Source organism: Anopheles bellator, chromosome X (assembly GCF_943735745.2).
Source record: "Anopheles bellator chromosome X, idAnoBellAS_SP24_06.2, whole genome shotgun sequence".
NCBI lineage: Eukaryota > Metazoa > Arthropoda > Insecta > Diptera > Culicidae > Anopheles > Anopheles bellator.
Genome location: NC_071287.1, coordinates 6,994,789 through 7,013,193, shown reverse-complemented (window position 1 = coordinate 7,013,193; position 18,405 = coordinate 6,994,789). Strand labels below are relative to the sequence as shown.

Below are 18,405 nucleotides of genomic sequence, written 5' to 3'. Positions count from 1 at the left end.
CACACACACACACACACACACACACACACACACACACACACACACACAGAGTTGTGACTCTATTCCCGATAGCTTTCCGCAAAACCCTGCTTGCTGCTGCAACCCCAGCAAGCTGCTCGGCTGAGATCCGGTCGGGGTTTAGGCGAAAACACCTTGCTATCAATGATGAGGCCGGCCGAGTACGACGAGACTACGGACGATACTCAACACCACGCTAGTTGTGTCGCGAGTGGCTGTGTGTGCTTGATCTAGGATGATACGGTCTGCTGCTTACTTGGGCTGCAACACCACCTCCAGACTCCCGCAGACCGCCACGGTTTCAGAGTTGGTCTGCTGGAACTACTGGACTTCCTTTCGAGTAACCTGGGGGAAGCTTAGGATGACTAGCGCGGCGGTGAATACATTATTACGCTGGTGCTGGGGAGGGGGCTACTTAGCCAAACTTTGGTGCTGGCAAGCGGCGGTGTATAATGGACTCAAATTGTTATTCTCTCACATTCTGCCGTGAACTATTTTGCGAGATTATACCCCCCCGTCCATATTGATATGTGGATCGCTTTCCGACCACTCCTTGGCCTGCGGGACCACGGGGCAGCTGCAGCTGTAGGGATGTTGTCTAATTGGTTTGTGTTTGCGTACAGTGCAGACCGCAGGGTGGTATGTCCGGTCTGGACCCTCTGCAGCATTATCAGTCAGAATTACATTTAACTACTGCTGTTGTTGTGGAAGGTGGACGTTAGCTTGCTAATAGTAGGCTAGAGTTGGTGTCGATATCTTCCGTTTTGGAGACTCCGACCCCGAGGCGGGTAGCCTGGTTCTGTGAAAGTGTGGCATTGTTGACCTCCTCGATGATTCTGGAGTGTCACGTCAAGTATCACAACGACGATCTCCAAGTCCACGGAATTGAAAAAAAATTGGTGGTACACACTCCAGATTGGATATGGCACAGGAAGACCCTCCCGTGCTCTCCTCGTTGTGATTGATCCACCAGCGCGAAAGAGGGAGAAACAAATCCAGTCCTCCCTGGCACTGCTCCAGGACATTGAGACTGGAACTCTACTGCTGGGGGGTAGCCCAAACGGTGAGCTCTCCTTCGTGGTGAGAGATGTATATGTGCTCTAGAGACTATAAGCCTTTTTACGGTTCTCTTCGCCCACAAAACACACGACACACCGTTTGCTGCGCCGCTGGAAGAAGCGTCTCGAACGACAAGGACCGCTGAAGAGATAATCTGGCAAAAAAACCAGCAAAAAAATCCAGGCAGACTGTGTGTGTGGGGGAGGCGAAAGTTTTGGCGAATTGGCGATTCACCCCCGTGTGTAGCCTTTATGAGCGCCACCAAGAGACCACGACGACCGACCGGAAGCGGCGGCGCTCCTAGGGCGCTTCTTCCCTTTGGTGGTGGACCCAAAGGCGATGGCGAGTTATCGGGGACGACGGTCCTCCGACATCCCTAGACCAACAACCGAGCAACACCGCTGTTTTTTTGCCAACTCCAACATCTCTCGCTCTCTATCTCTGTGAAATTTTGTGTTGGAAAATGTTGCAGAACGTTCCCGGAACGGACTTGTTTTTTTTTATGTTGACCGGGCCGAAAAGTCACCAGCGCGCGCGTGCCTGCGCTGCAGAGGACGATCAGACGAGCTCTCTCTAGTTTGTTGTGTGGATGTCGGGGCGAGATGACACGCGGGGTACGCGCTGTTTCCGGACGTAGAAAAGCGTCCAGCTCGGTGGGGGATCGGCAATTGACGGTTTTCCGAAACGGGCAATATCCAGTCCTCCTCCGGGTCCTCCTTCTGCTTTGGTCGGAGACAGCAAAGGTTTACCAGCGTGCAGCAGCATGATGCTCTGCTCAGTGGTTTATTTTTCCATACCCAGACCCGCTACCAGACCAATGGCTCTGCATCCTCCAGAATCTCTAGAGTCGAAAGCGGAGTCCAGGAGGAGGAGACCAGGACACGCACACCGACCGACCGACCAGTTTGTTGCCCAAACTCGTCGTCGTCGCCGCCAGACGGAGCGCATGAAGTGTGTTTCAAAATTCAATCAAACACACACAGACACACACACAATGCTCTCTGCTCAGGATGGGAAAAGGGCCACAGGTTCACCGTGTACAGTCGCTCCTCGGCGCTATGTGGGACGAACGAATACAAGATAATAGTGTTGGGTGGTATAATGGCGGAATATCAGAGCGCACGGAGCCGACAGACGGTTGCCGAGTGTCCACTGGCTTCTTGTCTCGCCTCGGGGGCGGCGCGCACACGCGGGGGGTTTGTTTGGTCCTTTTTTTTGGGCAAACTTGCTGCTGCTGAGCCTCTGAGTGAGGAGCCATCGCCACCAGCTCACACGGGGACGTCGTGCAGGGACCGACGCGAGATTGGATGGTTCGTGGTTCGGTGGATTTGTTTTGGGGGGGGGGCTCTCGTGGGAGATGGGTAACGGTGTGATGTTCACCTGGACTCTCCTGGCGAAGAACGCTTTTTCCGTTCGGTTAGTGAGTGTGATGATATCACACACCATTATTTAACACTGTGGCCAAAAAGTAACGGAAATTCGGTTTGTTAGTTTGTTTGTGTTTTTATTTCTTTAAGTTGGCAACACTGTCACCAAAATTATGTGTCAAATTATACGTCAAAATACTATAATAGTATTGGAAGATGTGTTTTTGCGATACACGGTCCCCCTTTTGTAAACAGACGTTAAAGGTGAATTCTGCGATTTTCATGAACGTTAGAAACACAGTTCCATTAAATTTTGCCAACTTCATGCTTCGGAATCAAAAATCTGCTGATAAAAAGGATGATGAAAATATGTTGCAGAAGACCTTTCGGTGGTCCAGCTTCTCTATCGAAAACAAAAGTTTATAAGTGATACAAAATGCTCCTACACGTAAAAAATCAATGAATTAGTAGTTCGTTTATTGACTGAAATCAATGTCTGAATATTAACTGAATCAATGAAATATCGTTTATTGACGTTTCCCCAGCCCTTGATGAGCTTGTGGGGAATATCGAAAGAGGATCCATTTTGAGTGACCATTATTTGTGCGTCACAACGGTAATGTTTTTGCATCACTTTGAAATGGAGAAATTAGAAGAAATGAATTTAAAAGGGTGAATAACCAAAGTGCTTGAGTTATTTCGGTTGGTTTTTGGCCACAATAGTAAACCCGCCCCGTATGGCAACGAAGAAGAAGTTTCGAGTTCGAAATCTCTTAAATGATAATAACAACAACACACCTCGTATTAAAAAAGTTTCGATAATTTTGTATTTACGCGGGCTACGTTTGTTCGATTTTTGATTTTTCTTAGCGCTATGTGCTACTACCGTCGCTCACCTATGGTGACGAAAATCGAAGATGAACCAAAACATGTCCAAATTATTCCAAATGACCGAACTTGTCACCATAACGATATAAATCGAACATACGTAGTCCGAGTAACTACACAATTATCAGAACTTTTTGAACACACACCTCATAGCATCGATGCTCCTGGTGTCCACACGGCAGGGGTCATCAGCAGCGCCTCTTCAATCGCTCAGAACGTACTGTACGCGGGGCCAGAGAGTCCTCGGCCCGTTTGCAGTGATTTTCGAGCACTTTGCGTGCACTAGCTTCGGAGGACGAGCTATGGATGGCGGACGATCTCCCGAGAACCACCACCCGAGAGAAAGAGAGAGAGAGAGCGGACTGTGCAGTAGGAGAGTGGCTTATCGAGTGTCGAGCTCTGTGTGCAGCGCGTGAGATATGGTTGGAAAATATGTTCTCTACTTGTAGGCTTTGTCTTCCTCGGCGTTCACCGAAAACATCCTTTTTCGCACACGCACTTCATTTTCCACCGTTGCCGTGGCTCTGCGTTCTGGAGTGGTCCCACCGATCCCGACCAATCGTGTGGCGTAAAAACTAATGAAAACACGGCATCCCGCGGAGAGAAGATCCGCGCCGACGTTGTCGACAGCAACCGTTCCCTAGCGCGCCTCCTGCTGCGCATACCTTGGCAACGACCGTGGCGGTCGTCGAGGCCACGAGCGGCACACTCCCGCGCAACGCGAATGTTGAAGCGCTATAGATTGCGGCCCGGGGTGAGTCCTGTACCCGAACGGGGACGGCGCACGAAATGACGTGTTTGCTACGCGTGTGCAGGTGTGTTTGGTTGCTCCGGTGCGTTTCCTGGGTTATCGGTATTCTCGGTGGCCGTCCACAAGCCGTTTAGCTCCCGTGCCTCTTCTGACTGTGCCTTCGCCTTGTCAGGTACTCCTAGGCTTGAGTGGTTTTTGGACTCTACTGTGGATGGACACACGGACGCAGGATCGTCCCAGCGTCCGGCGAGTTGTTGTGGACAACCAACAGAAACGAGGGTTTGAGCTGGGGTTCCAGTTCCGAAGCAGGATCCACACCCTAATCGTTCTAACGGTGGCGCCCATCACTTACTACTACCGCGGATGTGGGCACCTTGGTCTGAAATTGGAGAAGTGGCCCACCGAGTAGGATTGCAGTACTCCCTGGCCCGCTTTCACACGACCGGACGCAAGGCAAAGTTCGTTCTCTTGGATACTATGTTGTGTAGTAAGTTTTGCGGGTCGACACCAGAGGGCGCTACTACAAGCCTAACTTTTGTTTTGTATATTGGTACACTCTTCACATGAACGTATGTGAAGATTCATTTCAATCGGTCTCTTAGTTTTTTTTTACAAAGCATATAGTATCGACGTGTCGCAGGATCTTTTTACAGCTGTTGTAACGTTTTCATTTGATGGAAAACGCTTTTCACGCTTGATTTTTTTTAGTTTGAAAACAGATTGAAGTCGTCAGGGGCCAAATCGTAGTGAATACGGTGGATACTCAAACAATTTGAACTATAATTCATAGATTTTTGCCATCATGCTCAAATGCTCTTTTGACAGAGGGTGCATTGCTCTGATGAGAAAGTATGGTTTTTTCCGGCAAATGTAGTCTTTTTTTCACGAATTTTCACTTTTAGTAGGTCTTAAAGGTCACAACAATAAACGAAATTTATTGTTTTACCAGTTTGCCAGTAATCCGGTATGAAAATTCCATTCGCATCCCAGCAAATTTACTAACTAACTGAAACTTAAACTAACTTACTTAACTTGGTATGCTAACTTCGTTTTAGGCAATATCTGGACGGACTCGTTCCGGGACCGAAGAAAGAGGTTCACACAACTCCTTAGCCTCTTGTTTTGTTTCAGGATCATGGTGATAGACCCAAGTCTCACCCATAGTGATGATTCGATGCACAAAATCCACTTTATCCTATCGAAAACGTCTTAAATGTTGTCAAGAAAGATGCGTTCGAATGCGCTTTTAGCGAATAAGGCACCCATTTTGCAAACAGCTTTTGGGAACCCAAAACTTCAGTCAAAATATTGGTTATACTCCTCAATGAGATGGCTAGGCCTCATACTAAATCTCTGTAAGTGATGCGACCATTTTCCAACACGATATCCTGAATTTTTCTACGATTTCAGGTGTTGTGTCTGTTTTTTTGACGTTTTTGACATGAATCGTCTTGAAGGCTACTACAATCACATTTGAACTCAGAAACCCCCCTTTTAACCTTTGCTTTGCTTTTGCTTTTAAACCTTCCAAAAATAAAAAGTCAACCACTGCACGATACTTGATTTTTTCCGTTGTAAAAAATACTGGAAAAGGCTTGTAAAATGAAAATTAAGTGACCGATTGAAATGAAACTTCACATACGTTCATATGGAGAGTGTAGCAAGATAGCAAAAACAATTAGGCTCGTAACAGCGCCCTCTGGTATCGACCTGCAAAACTTAATACACAACCTAGTAGACTTGGGCGCACGTGCCAGAGATCTCTATACTGTAAAGAAAACCAGATTCGGTTTATGTTCCAGGATCCACTACAGAATACATGCGTATGCGTGCGTGCGTTTGCCGTTCGTTTCTTGGCGCTCCCGAGTAGATGGAACTCCCTACTACTCGCTCGCTTCTCGTTGCCAATTGTACACGTGCGCGCCCTTTCAACAAGGGTTAACCAACGCGGCGGGACCTCGCAAACAACCATGAACATTAGAACCTTCTGGATGGGAGCGCACCCAGAACATAAGGTGTGTGATCTTGGATAGGACGTATTTGGTCCTGCACTTTTTACAGCGATTTGGCGAACGAATGAATATTCAATCAATAACGATCGCACAGAGAGCCCGCTGTTGTCCGGCTGGTGTTTACCGCGGCGGGGACCCGACGAACGTGGATAAAATGTGCGCTGCACAATGACGGCCTGCACCCGTGGTCCAAAAGAGAGTCCAAGGACGGTGCGCCGTGCACATCGTCGGAGAAACGGTCTCGATCACTTACGGAACGATCTTTTGCGGATGCAGCCTTGTTGGAGGACCAAACTAGATGCCAGGCATTCGCGAAACCGTGGATTGTGTCAAAACATATAGGAGAAGCCGCGCGCGCTCCGGGTATAGGGATACGCGGCCCACGTAGAGCATGCCAACAACAGCGGGGGCACAGCAAACAGGTTCTATGCTACATATAGGCTACGGGAACCCGGGTCGGGAACTTTTTTGCTTGCCGGTCGCCCCGATGGTTTCATCCGGATAATTGAGGGTCCAACTATAGCAAAGCTGCGACGTCCGTCCGTGAGGCGCTCTCCTTTACTCGCTCGGTATGGTTTCGTTGGCACCTACACCACGCACACCTTCTCTCTCTCTCTCTCTCTCTCTCTATGTATGGTATCGACGTCGTCGTCGTCGGTGGCGGTCCAAGGAACGGGCTACTGTCCCGCCCTTATTCGTCCACGTTGGCCCCCCGACATGGGCATGGGTAGCTTTCACATCACGTATCTTTTGGGTCCCGCCGACCCCCGATGCCGGCGACCGTGGGGTTCGATGGTTGAAACACCGCGTGTGTGACGACGAGAGACACCTACATTTCGCTTGGTTTTTACATTGGTCAGTAGAGCCATCTCAGAGTGGTGGCGGTGCTCTCTCGCCCTTAACACTGTGTGTTTGATTCTCGGCATAAGTCACTGCGTTACTGTTGTGTCCTGCTGCAATTTTGGCAAATACTGGGTTGTTCATTATGTTCGGAGCCTTGATAACAAGGAGCGAGCCTAATTCTTTTTCTGTCATATTGGTACACTCTTCATATGAACGTATGTGAAGTTTCCTTTCAAACGGTCACTTACTATTTTTTACAAGCCATTTAGTATCGACCTGTCACAGTATTTTTTACATCTGTTATGACGTCATCATTTAATGGAAAACCCGTTCCGCGCATGATTTTTTTTGGTTTGAAAACAGATGGAAGTCGCTAGGGGAAAAATCTGTCGAATACGGTGGATATCTAAACAATTCGAACTTTTATTCATGGATTTTTGCCATTTTCAAAATGCTCTTTTGTAAGGGTGCATTGCTCTGATGAAAAAGGATGTTTTTCTTCTGCAAATCGAGTCTTTTTTCTCAAATTTTCACATTTAGTAGGTCTTAAAGGTTACAACAATAATCGAAATTTATTGTTTTACCATTTTGCAAGTAATTCTAAGAAAATACACAGCAATAAGAAAACGGTAGCTAAGAAAATTCCATTCGCATCGAACAACACTGATGCTAACATCTTTTTAAGCAATTTCTAGACGAACTCGTTTCGGAACCGAAGAAAACGGTTGACACAACTCCTTAGCCTCTTGTTTTGTTTCAGGATCATAGTGATAGACCCGCTAAGAGCCGAATGTTAGGCTATTGCAGCTCAAAGTCTCCATAATACAAAAGAAAAAAAATAGTGATAGGCCCAAGGCTGATCCACAGTGATGATTCAATGCACAAAATCCATTGTATCGTATCGAAAACGCTTTAAATGTTGTCAAGAAAGATGCATTCAAATGCATTTTTAGCGAATGCTGCATCCATTTTGCAAACAACTTTTAGGAACCCAAAACATCAGTCAAAACATTGGTTAAACTGCTCAATGAGATGGCTAGGCTTTATACTAAATCTCTGGTTCGACCATTTTCCAATACGACATTCTGTATTTTTTGTACGATTTCAGGTGTTGTGTTTACTTTTTTAACGTTTTTGGTATATAGATCGTAGATAGATTTTGACATTAAACTCAGTAAAACACCCCTTTTACCCCTCAAATTAAAGGTGAATAGTCCTTATACACTTTCAACATTCGTTCATAATTTTCCTTTGCTTTTGAACCTTCCAAAAATAAAAATTCAATCACTCAACGATGCTTGGTTTTTTGCATTGTAAAAAATACTGTGACATGTCGATACTAAAGGGTTTGTAAAAAAATTGAGAGACCGATTGCAATGGAACTTCACGTGTCCTAGAGAGCAGCTCCGCTGGTCGTACTACACGTTGCCAAACACTCAGTGTGCGAACCAAGGAGAGTCCGATTCACGTCCGAGCACGCGGCGAGAGGTGCAAATTACCACCGCTCTAGGTACAGCGACCGGAAGAAAGCGGATTGATTCAGATCTTGGCTGATACACCTTGGAGGAGAAGGTGTTACCTGTAATCATCGCAGTCCTTGTTCAGCTAGATCGACTCCCTCTCCGACGGAAATGCCGATTGACACGATTGCCAGTGACACGAGACACTCCACTGTGTGGTTTTGTGTGGCGGCAAGACACTACACTACCTGATCCGTCGGTAGCTCCACTACTAACAACGCCTCGTTCTCGTCGTACCCAGTGCGGTCAAGATAATGATCTCGCTAATGGTTCGTTACGAGACCAGTAGCAGCCCGACGATGTGGCTTTTGCTGTCTTCCCCTTCTACACAGATATGGGATGTGCGAAAGCGGCACCCAATAGGATGCTCTCTTTGGCTGTGTTGTGTGTTGAACCGTACCCTCCGATAACCAAGGCGACCTAACTTTTTGGCGGCTAAACGGTAAACTTTTGATAGAAAGGGAGAGAAGAGAGTAGGTGTTAATAAATCAGCCACACATCACATCACGGAGAGTGGCCATTTGCATGGAAATTAATATCACAATTATTCAAATGCGTCTTTTAAATTGGGGCTCTAACCACACGACCACGTTCCTGCGTTGTGCCGTGCCGCCTCCGACCGTTACCTCTGCTGCACTGCTAGATAGGTGTGGGTTTCCCACGTCTCTGGCGATGGATTTCAACGACGTGAATGGACATTTGCTCCTCTGACGAGCGACGAAGCTTGTCAAAGTAATGTGTCAAGTAGTATGTGAAATATGTCGGCACCGCGAACGGCTCCACCATCTCCCAGATCGCAGCGTGCTCAGCGGGCGCAGTGGGCAATGGCTAGGGGTGGTAGGCTCTCGTGCTTAATCCATGTACGGATCAACCATTCGCCGTGTAATTATGTTAAGTAATCGATTATATTTCACCGTGGAGGTCCCTATTTGCCACGCGGCGTTTGTGTGGCAGCGCACGTTCCGGGCTCCCTGCCCGTAACCAGGCGTAAAATGCATCCATTTTGAAGCTAATTAACACTGGGTTGGTCAAAAATAAATCAATTATTTTTACGCGAATTTAAAAACATCATTTAAGACGTTTCCGATGCGATCCGATTCATGTACGAATACGTCACCCTTTTGTTGTATAATTGGTTACCATTTTGAAGGTAGCTTTTCATAATTTAAATCGATTCGATAAGATGAAAATACGAACAGTATTCGATTTTTTTTGTCAGACCCTCAGCGCGATTGAACACGATATCCAGTGCCGTTTCCTCGAAGTGACACAACCACTAGGCTGCTCATTAAATTCGGAGCCTCGACAACAAAGTCCAATATGTTTTTTTTTATATTGCCGCACTCTTCAAATGAACGTTTGTGAAGTTTCATTACAATCGGTCTTTTTTCTTTTACAAGCTTATTTAGTATCGACGAGTCACAGTATTTTTTACAACAGCTAAAATCAAATATCGTCCATCTATTGAATTTTTATTTTTGGAAAGTTTAAACGCAAAGGAGATTAGCGAAGGTACTCTGCACCTTTATTTAGTTGGTTAAAAGGGGGGTTTCTGAGTTTAAACACGGTCGTAGTAGCCTACAAGACGATTCATGTCAAAACCGTCAAAAAACAGACACAACAACTGAAATCGTAAATAGAATCAGGATATCGTATTGGAAAATCGTCGAATCACTTATATAGATTTAGTATAAGGCCTAGCCATCTTATTGAGCAGTATAACCAATATTTTGACTGAAGTATTGGGTTTCAAAAAGCTGTTTGCAAAATGGGTGCCGCATTCGCTAATAAAAATAGAAGAAAACGCATTCGAAAGCAACTTTCTCGTCAACATTTTTGGAGTGTTTTCGATAGGATAAAGTAGATTTTGTGCATCGAATCATCACTAACTTCGGTTCCAGTTCCGAAACGAGTTCGTCCAGATATTCGGCCTAAAAAGATGTTATTAAATGATGTTGCCTAAAGTAGATGTAAAAGATTATTTGCAAAGTGGAAAAACAATATATTTTGATTAATTGTTATAACATTTTAAACAAGTTGGAAGAGAAAATTCGTGAAAAAAAACCCGGTTTTATCCTGGAAACCCGGAAGAAAAACATCCTTTTTCATCACCCTGACAATGCACCCTTATTAGAAGAGCATTTTGAAAATGACAAAAATCCTTGAACTAGAGTTCGAATTGGTAGCCACCGTATTCCACCACCTATTATGAAACTCGCACGGCGGATTCGAGTGAACTTCTCGTACTCGTTTGTCGAACTCGATGGTCGGTATCACGGTTTTCGATTCGAGAAGCTCCGAGTGCTAAATGTGCTAAAATGTGCTAAAAAGCTTAAATGTGAAAGTTTGTCAAGCTTTTCGAGTACGAACTGCCATTCTGGTGCATTTTTGTAAACATTGCACACACAGCTACACATACACAGATAGCAGTTCAGATGGGCGTACGATTCTTGCTTTTACATTTCTGAAATTTTAAGATGATTTCCGCGTATTACGTTTTCGATAGCGACAGTGATAGCAAAGAAACTGAAAATATAACGATTCATTACAAAATATTGCGATGTAAATCCGACCCACTGAATTTTTTATCATCAGGGTAAGTGTGCCCAAAATCGAAAATAATCAATCGATTTTTCTTTCATGGAATAATGTTGCTGTGGGTTCAAGAAAAATTTTCGCATCTCAAGGGAAATGTTTTTGACCCTACTACTTTCCGGAATAGAAACAAACTTACCCGTATCTCTGCGCCCTATTTGCAACTGCTGTAGCAACATGATTTAAAAAAAATTACCCGTATCTTTCCGGCCTATTCGGGACTGCGGTAACCACAGGAATACAAAACACTTACCTACTCTTGCCCTTCTTTCTTCCGAACTAATTAGTTTCTTTACGGGGTAATTAACTACCACATTAATGAAAAAAAACCACCAGTATCCTTTCGGCCTACCTAGCTATCCCTGCGGAGCATAAACAATACAAACTAATTGATAAAATCAAAAACATCCTAACAGAGCTGCTCTTTCCGCAGCAACAAGTTGACGGAAGCCGGATTGTCGAATACGACAATTCATTCGAGTTTGATAATGCGGTGATAAGTCAATCGTTCGACAAAACAGTTCATCCAGTTGAAAGCTCCCTTTACGGAAAGTTCATCCTTTCCGTACGGAAAGTCGATCGACTGCCGCGATAGCAAAATGAACTCGTATGAACGTTCGTCTTCTCGATTCGAGTTTCATAATTGGGCCCTTCAGCAGATTTGGCCGCTGAGCGACTTCCATCTGTTGACAAACCCAAAACAAATTAAGCACAAATAGCGGTTTTCACCAAACGACGACGTCATAGCAGCTGCGGAATCGTATTTTGAACTCACTTATTTTTCACTTCAGGGATAGAATTTATAAATAGGAGCCTCCTGGGAAGTGTATACTAAATTTAGGAAGGCCATACTAAATAATAAAGTCTATTATCGTGGAAAAGATCACACACAGAGGAACCATCGATAGAATTGCATTGGGGTTGGGTCGGTCGGTCGGTCGGCGGTCATGGCTATACCAGAAGATTGACGAATGTCAATAAAGGATCCCAAATAATGGTTCATCACACTCATCCCTCTCTCTTTCTCTCGCTTTCTCTTTGCTTTCCTTCACAACTAGGTATCAAACGGACCACTGAGCAGTACTGCTACACATTTAACGTCGCTTGGTGGTGGCATCGGCGTCGGCGGCGTCGTCGGCGACGGTAGTGGCCATCCGGCAGCGGCAGCCATCGCGTCGTCGCCACAGAAGCAGCAACCGCCGCCGCTGCAACGGCACGGGTCGCCGACGGCCGCCCAACAACAACAGCATCAGCATCAGCAACAGCAACCTCCACAGCCGCCCCCATCGCCGCACACGGCGGCTGGCGGCGGCGGCACAAGCAATAAACCCCTGCTGCCGACGGCCTCGGCGAAGATACCTACCGTGACGACGGAGGTGGGTGGCGGGGGCAGCGGCAGCAGCAGCTGCATTAGTGCTGGGAATGGCGGTCCACCGAGCATCATAACGACGGCGGGGGGACTCACCGTGTCAACCAACACCACCAGCAGCTGTAGCAGCCCCACCAGCACCATGCCGAAGCACCTCCATCAGCAGCCAGGAGGGACGGCGGCGGCGGCGGCGCCGTCCACGGGCAGCTCACCACAGTCGCCAGCGCAGCCGATGGCGTCGTCCCCGGTGACGGGGAGCAGCAACACCCCAAAGCAGCAGCAGCAGCCGCCGTCGTCGTCGTCGTCGTCGTCAAGCGCCAACCCATATCCGCCTGCCAATACGTCGCCCCAGCCACCGGCGGCATCGTCGTCCTCGAAGGCGGCGGCGGCCAGCAGTAGCGGTGGTGGTGGTGTCCTGGCGGTGAGCGTCTCGAATAGTTTAGGACCAACAAGTAGCAGCGGCGTGGTGGTGGGCGGCGGCCATCACCATCCCCACCACCATCACCACCACCACCACCACCAGCAGCAGCAGCAGCACCCCCAACATCATCAACATCCTCCTGCTCCTCATCATCACCATCATCATCAGCAGCAGCAGCAGCAGCAGTCGGCGGGCGGCTCAAACGGCAGTGCCGCGCCGCTATCCTTCCTGCCGCCAACCTCGTCAGCGGCCGCCACTCCGGCGGCGGCGGCTGGCAGGAGCACCCCGGGCGATTCCATCACCACCACCCTTCTCGATGGATCCGCGTCCTCTGCCGAACGGTTACGCAGCAACAGCAGCCCGGCCGTGCCGTCAGTGTCGTCGGCGTCGGCGGCAGCGGCGGCGGCGGCCGCTACGCTACTAAACGGTAGCCATGCAGCGGCGGCGGCGGCGGCTGCGGCGGCGGCAGCGGCCGCAGTCGGCCACCCGTCGCTGATGATGGCCAACGGGCTGGGCAGCCTGCCACCCCACTACCACCATCGCGCCTACCCCAGCTACCCGCTCTACTCGCCGTACGCCAGCTTCCAGCACAACCCCTACCTGCCCCCGTCGGTCGTCACCTCGCCGAATCTATCGCCTCGCATGCATCCCGCCCTGGCGCCCATGCCTCCCCACCACCCCCACACGCTGATGGGGCTCAGCCTAATGGACCCGACCCGGTTGCAGCCGCAACCGGGTGGACTATCGGCGGCAGCGGCGGCGGCGGCGGCGGCGGCAGCGACTACGGCGGCTCCAACGAACAACGGGCCGCCGCCGCCGCATGGGGGTTCCAGCAGTGGCGGCCTTCCCCGTAGCAGCGATCCCTCGACGTCGACGTCATCGTCATCGTCTCCCCTCATCACCGTGTCCGCCGCCGGCGCAGCGACGGCGGGGGCCAACGCATCTCAGCCGAAGATACGGCCCATTACCCCGAGCTCCAGTAATAGCTCCTCGTCCTCGTCCTCGTCGTCATCCTCGCTGTCATCGTCGTCATCCGGTTCCGTCACGATCGTGTCCAGCACGGCGGCGCCCCCACCGCCGCCCTCCACCAGCGGCGCTCTCCATGCTCTGGCGGCGGCGGCGGCGACGACCGGCGGAAGCGGGCGTTCGTCTGCCGAGCCGCCACCACCCGGATCGCAACACCAGCCACCACCACCACCTCCCCCGCCACCGCCTCCACCACCGCCACCACCACCACCGCCGCCACCGCCTCCACCGCCGCCTCCGCCACCACCGTCGCAAGCATCGCTTCCCGGAAGCGGCGGTGGCGGAGGATCAGTGCCACCACCTCCGCTCCCGCAACACCATCATCAGATGCACCACCACCATCACCACCACCTGGCGCTCGGGTGCCACCCGTCGGCGATGAATCCGCTCGGTGCCCTCGCCGCCGGCGCACAGCAGCCTCTGACCCACGGTGTCCCTGGACCCGGACCCGGGCCGCCTCCGCCGCCGCTAGGGATGGCGCCTCACCACCCGCACGCGCTGGGCCCCGGTGGGTCACCGGGACTGCACCCACAACACCACCATCCCCATCACCAACACCACCTGGTGGGCGGTGGGGGCAGCAGCAGCAACAGCAGCAGCAGTATTAGTGGTAGCCATCCGTCGCAGCAACACCACGCTCCTTCCTCACACCTGACATCGGCGGCCCCGGCCGCTAACGGCAGCAGCAGCACCACCACCACCATCATCAGCAGCAGCAGTAGCAGTAGTAGCAGCAGCAGCAGCAGCAGTAGCAGCAGCAGTAGCAGCAGCAGCAGCAGCAGCAGCTGTAGTAGCGGCGGCGGCGGCGGTGGTGGTGTCAGCATAGCCGTCTCCTCACGTCCACACTCGCCCCGCGGTCACAGTCCGAACCGGGAACGAGATAGCTATAGGTAGGCTTTTTTTATGCTCTTTTATGTTGCGCCTGCGAGTCAACCATTCTGACATCTCTCTCTCTCTCTCTGTCTCTCTGTCTTTGTAGTAGTAACGTAAGTAGTTTATCCCGCTCGACGCCCGGCTCCACGATACCTGTTGCTGCTGCGTCGGCGTATGGTTTGGGTTCGGCGGCTGCGTCGGCCGCTCCCCCTGCCCACGGCGGGCCAGGTCCTGGGGGAGGTCAGTCACCCGCACCACTGCCCACGTTCGTCACTGCCGCCGCCGGTGGTCTGCCGCACTCGGTAGCGCTCGCCGTCTCGTCGGCCGCCATGTCGGCCGTTTCTTCTAGTCTCACCTATCCTAAGACAACTCTGGCGATTGGCGGCGTCATCGGTGGCGGCGGTGGCGGCGGCGGTGGCGGCGGCGGCTTGCTGATGTCGTCCTCAGTCGGCGGAGGGGTGCCACCGTGTTGGTCAGGGTCGCACTTGCAACACCCGCAACAGCAGCAGCAGCACCCAGCGCTACCACCGCATCATCCGCACCATCACCACGCCGCTCACTCTCCAGCGGCGGCGGCCAACATGAGTACACCCGGCGGCTGCATCATCATCAGCGCCAGTGAGGCCAACAGACGCCCGACAGCACCGTCACCGTCGACGTCGGTTGCTGCTGTCTCTGCGGCGGCGGCGGCGGTGACCGTGTCCGCGGCTTCGGCGGCCTTTTCCGCCTCGTCGCTCTTCGCCACACCGCCCGTGCCACCGCTCGCTTCTGCCACCAGTACGAGCAGCTCCTCCTCATCTACTACACCGGGGATGGGCGGGGGGCCACCGGCACTCGGTGGAGGAGGGCAGCAACCGCAACCGCAACCGCAACCAGCACCACCACCACCATCATCGTCTTCGTCTTCGTCATCAGCCGCCCCCCTGATCAGCTCTTCTGACCCCAGCATCCTTCACGCTTTTGCAGTTTCTGACCAAGCGGACATGCTGCGGCGCGAACTGGACAACCGGTTTCTCGACCGCAGCGGCCTGACGGCGGCGGCGGCCGCGGCTGCAGCCGTGGCAGCGGTTGGCCCCGGACCCGGACCGGGGCCACCCTACCTGCGCCAGGAGCTCCACCACCACCAGCACCAGCACACGCACCTCCACCAGCACCAGTCGATGCTGCCGGCCGGGGCGGGCGGCGCCCCCGGTGCCCTCTTCCCGCCGCCCCTCTTCAAGGACGTGCCGAAGATCGGGGCCGTCGACTCGCCGTTCTACCGCACCGGGCTCGGCGGTATGCCCAACGCGTACGCCGGCTACCCACCCGGTCTGCTACACCCCGGGCTCAGCGGCCCGACCCAGTTCGTGCCTCCGAGTCACCTACAGTCCTTCGTACCGAAGGTATGTTCGTCCACCCAGACCCCCCCCCCCGTACCAATGCATTCCAACATCACCAATCCTCTCCCCCCTCACCCCTCGTGCTGCGCTGCGCTTCGTTTCTTCTTCCGGTCACTGAGCCTGAGTTTGCTTCTTTTCGTTATTTTGATCTCACGTGCTTTCGTTATCTCTCTCTCTCTCTCCCTCTCTCCCTCTTCTCTATCTATCTTTCTCTTCACATCTCACTCACTATCACCACCATCTTCGCAATCGAAATCATCATCGGTCACCATCATCGTCATCGTCATCCATCAACCACCAACTAATCGGCATCACATCGTTTCATCTGCATCGATCGTCATCGTCATCTCGTCTGTAATTGTCATCCTTTTCATACACACATCCACACACACGCACACACACGCACACACAACCAGGCGGCTCCGGTCGATCCGAGCAAGAAGGTAGGTAGAATGGGCCGGGCCGGAGGATCACACACAGAAAGAGAGAGACCCCTACGAACTTCTCACACACCCACCCACATTCGGTATCCTTGCAACCTTTACTACGTTTATCGGCAGACCGAGATTGTTGTTCACAACTTGCAACTCAGTCCGCTCGAATAAGCTTGAGCTACTCCCCCCTCTCGCTCTTTCTCTTTCTTTCTCTCTCTCTCTTTCTTTCTCTATTTGTCCTCTATTTCCACTCACCACTCATCTCTCTTACATTCTCTATTGATGGTGTCTTTTGTCGTGAAACAGAAAACGGGAAAATGGAACGCGATGCACGTGCGAATTGCGTGGGAAATCTACCACCACCAGGCGAAGCAGAACCCGGACAAGGTGGCGTCGATAAAGACGGCGTCGGAGATGCTGCGGCCGCCGTCGCACATGTACCCGTCGTCCGCGGCGGCGGCAGCGGCAGCGGCTGCCGGGCTCGTGCGGCCGCACGATCTGCCGTCGGCCACCTTTCCACCGGGAGGCCTCCCGGGGCGGCCTGGACCGTACGAGTCCGCCCCGCTGCCCCCGAGCTTCATGAGCTCCCCGGCTAGTCATATAGGTGAGTTGCTGCGAGCCACGAACACACGAGCACACGATGACTAATCACACCACCATTCGTCCCACTCGTTGTAGGTGTATCCCCGTTTGGCCGGTACGCATCACCGTATGGGGGCTCCCCGTTCAGCGGCCTGTCGCCCTTCTCGCGCGACCTTCCCATGGGTTCGCAGATACCAGGCTCCCTGCATGATCCCTGGCGCAGGTAGGTCTACCGGACTCCCGCCGAAACCTCGGCCCGGGTCGCATCACGTTATTTACTATTTATTTTTCTTCTGCTCTCCCCCCCATCCACCGAACGCGTGTCCAGTGCAATGCCGCGCAGCGTGAGCGGTGGATACCAACCGGGGCAGGCGACGAGTGGCGGTTCGTGGCTACCCATCAAGCAGGATCCAGGACTGGCAGCGGCGGAAACGGCGCGCCGCGAAGCGGAAGAGCGCGAGCGGCAACGGGAACGAGAGGAGCGTGAGCGGCAGCGGCGTGAGCGCGAGGAGCGCGAGAAACAGCGGGAGCGCGAGCGCGAGGAGAAGCTGCGCAAGGAGCAGCAGGAGCGGGAGCGACAGCGCGAACAGGAACGGGAGCGCGAGCGGAAGGAGAAGGAGCGGCGCGAGATGGAGCGGCGGGAGATGGAACGCGAACGGATACTGCACCAGCAGCAGCGCGAATCGAAGGCAGCGGCGGCGGCGGTTGCCGTGGCGGCGGCGGCGGCGGCTTCGCTCAAACGGGACCGGTCGCCGCTGCGCAATGGCACCGGGCCGCCCACCGACCACCAGCAGCTGGTGGACATTCGGATCAAGGAGGAGCCCCGCAAGGACGAAACGGAGCTGCTGATGCGAAGCCACGCGGCGGCGGCGGCCGCCGCAGCGGCCGCTGCCAGCGAACCCCGCTACCACCCGTCGATGATGCCGCACCACCCGTACATGACCGGGCGGCTACCGGCGGCGCACATGCTACCGGGCGGCCACCTATCGCGCACGATGCTGCCCCCGACGATGGGGCTGCCGGCACACTTTCCGCCCCCGCATGGCAGCTGGGGGCCGGACCCGTTCCGGGACTATCGGTTCGAGTCGCTGCACCATCAGCTCCGCTACAATCCCATGTCGAACCCGATCATGGACGCATACCGTGCGGAGGAAGCGAAGGCGTCGCTGTTGTACGCGGCGCAAACGGCCGTTCACTATCGGGGCAAGGAGCCTAGCCCGGTGCCGCCACCCCATCAACCGCCGCTGCCTTCCCATCACCACCGCCTG

General features: G+C 52.3%; 1 protein-coding gene across 1 annotated transcript in view; it reads left to right on the top strand.

Moving 5' to 3' along the window:
• The window catches only part of LOC131213410 (mucin-19-like), a 64,126-nt gene that overhangs the window by 45,396 nt on the left and 325 nt on the right, over positions 1 to 18,405 (top strand). The window contains 11 exon segments of the mRNA XM_058207445.1: positions 12,112 to 12,801; positions 13,012 to 13,987; positions 14,342 to 14,433; positions 14,608 to 14,759; positions 14,849 to 15,360; positions 15,418 to 15,579; positions 15,709 to 16,154; positions 16,538 to 16,564; positions 16,862 to 17,159; positions 17,234 to 17,360; positions 17,466 to 18,377. Of these exon segments, the coding sequence (XP_058063428.1) occupies positions 12,112 to 12,801; positions 13,012 to 13,987; positions 14,342 to 14,433; positions 14,608 to 14,759; positions 14,849 to 15,360; positions 15,418 to 15,579; positions 15,709 to 16,154; positions 16,538 to 16,564; positions 16,862 to 17,159; positions 17,234 to 17,360; positions 17,466 to 18,377 (4,394 nt within the window).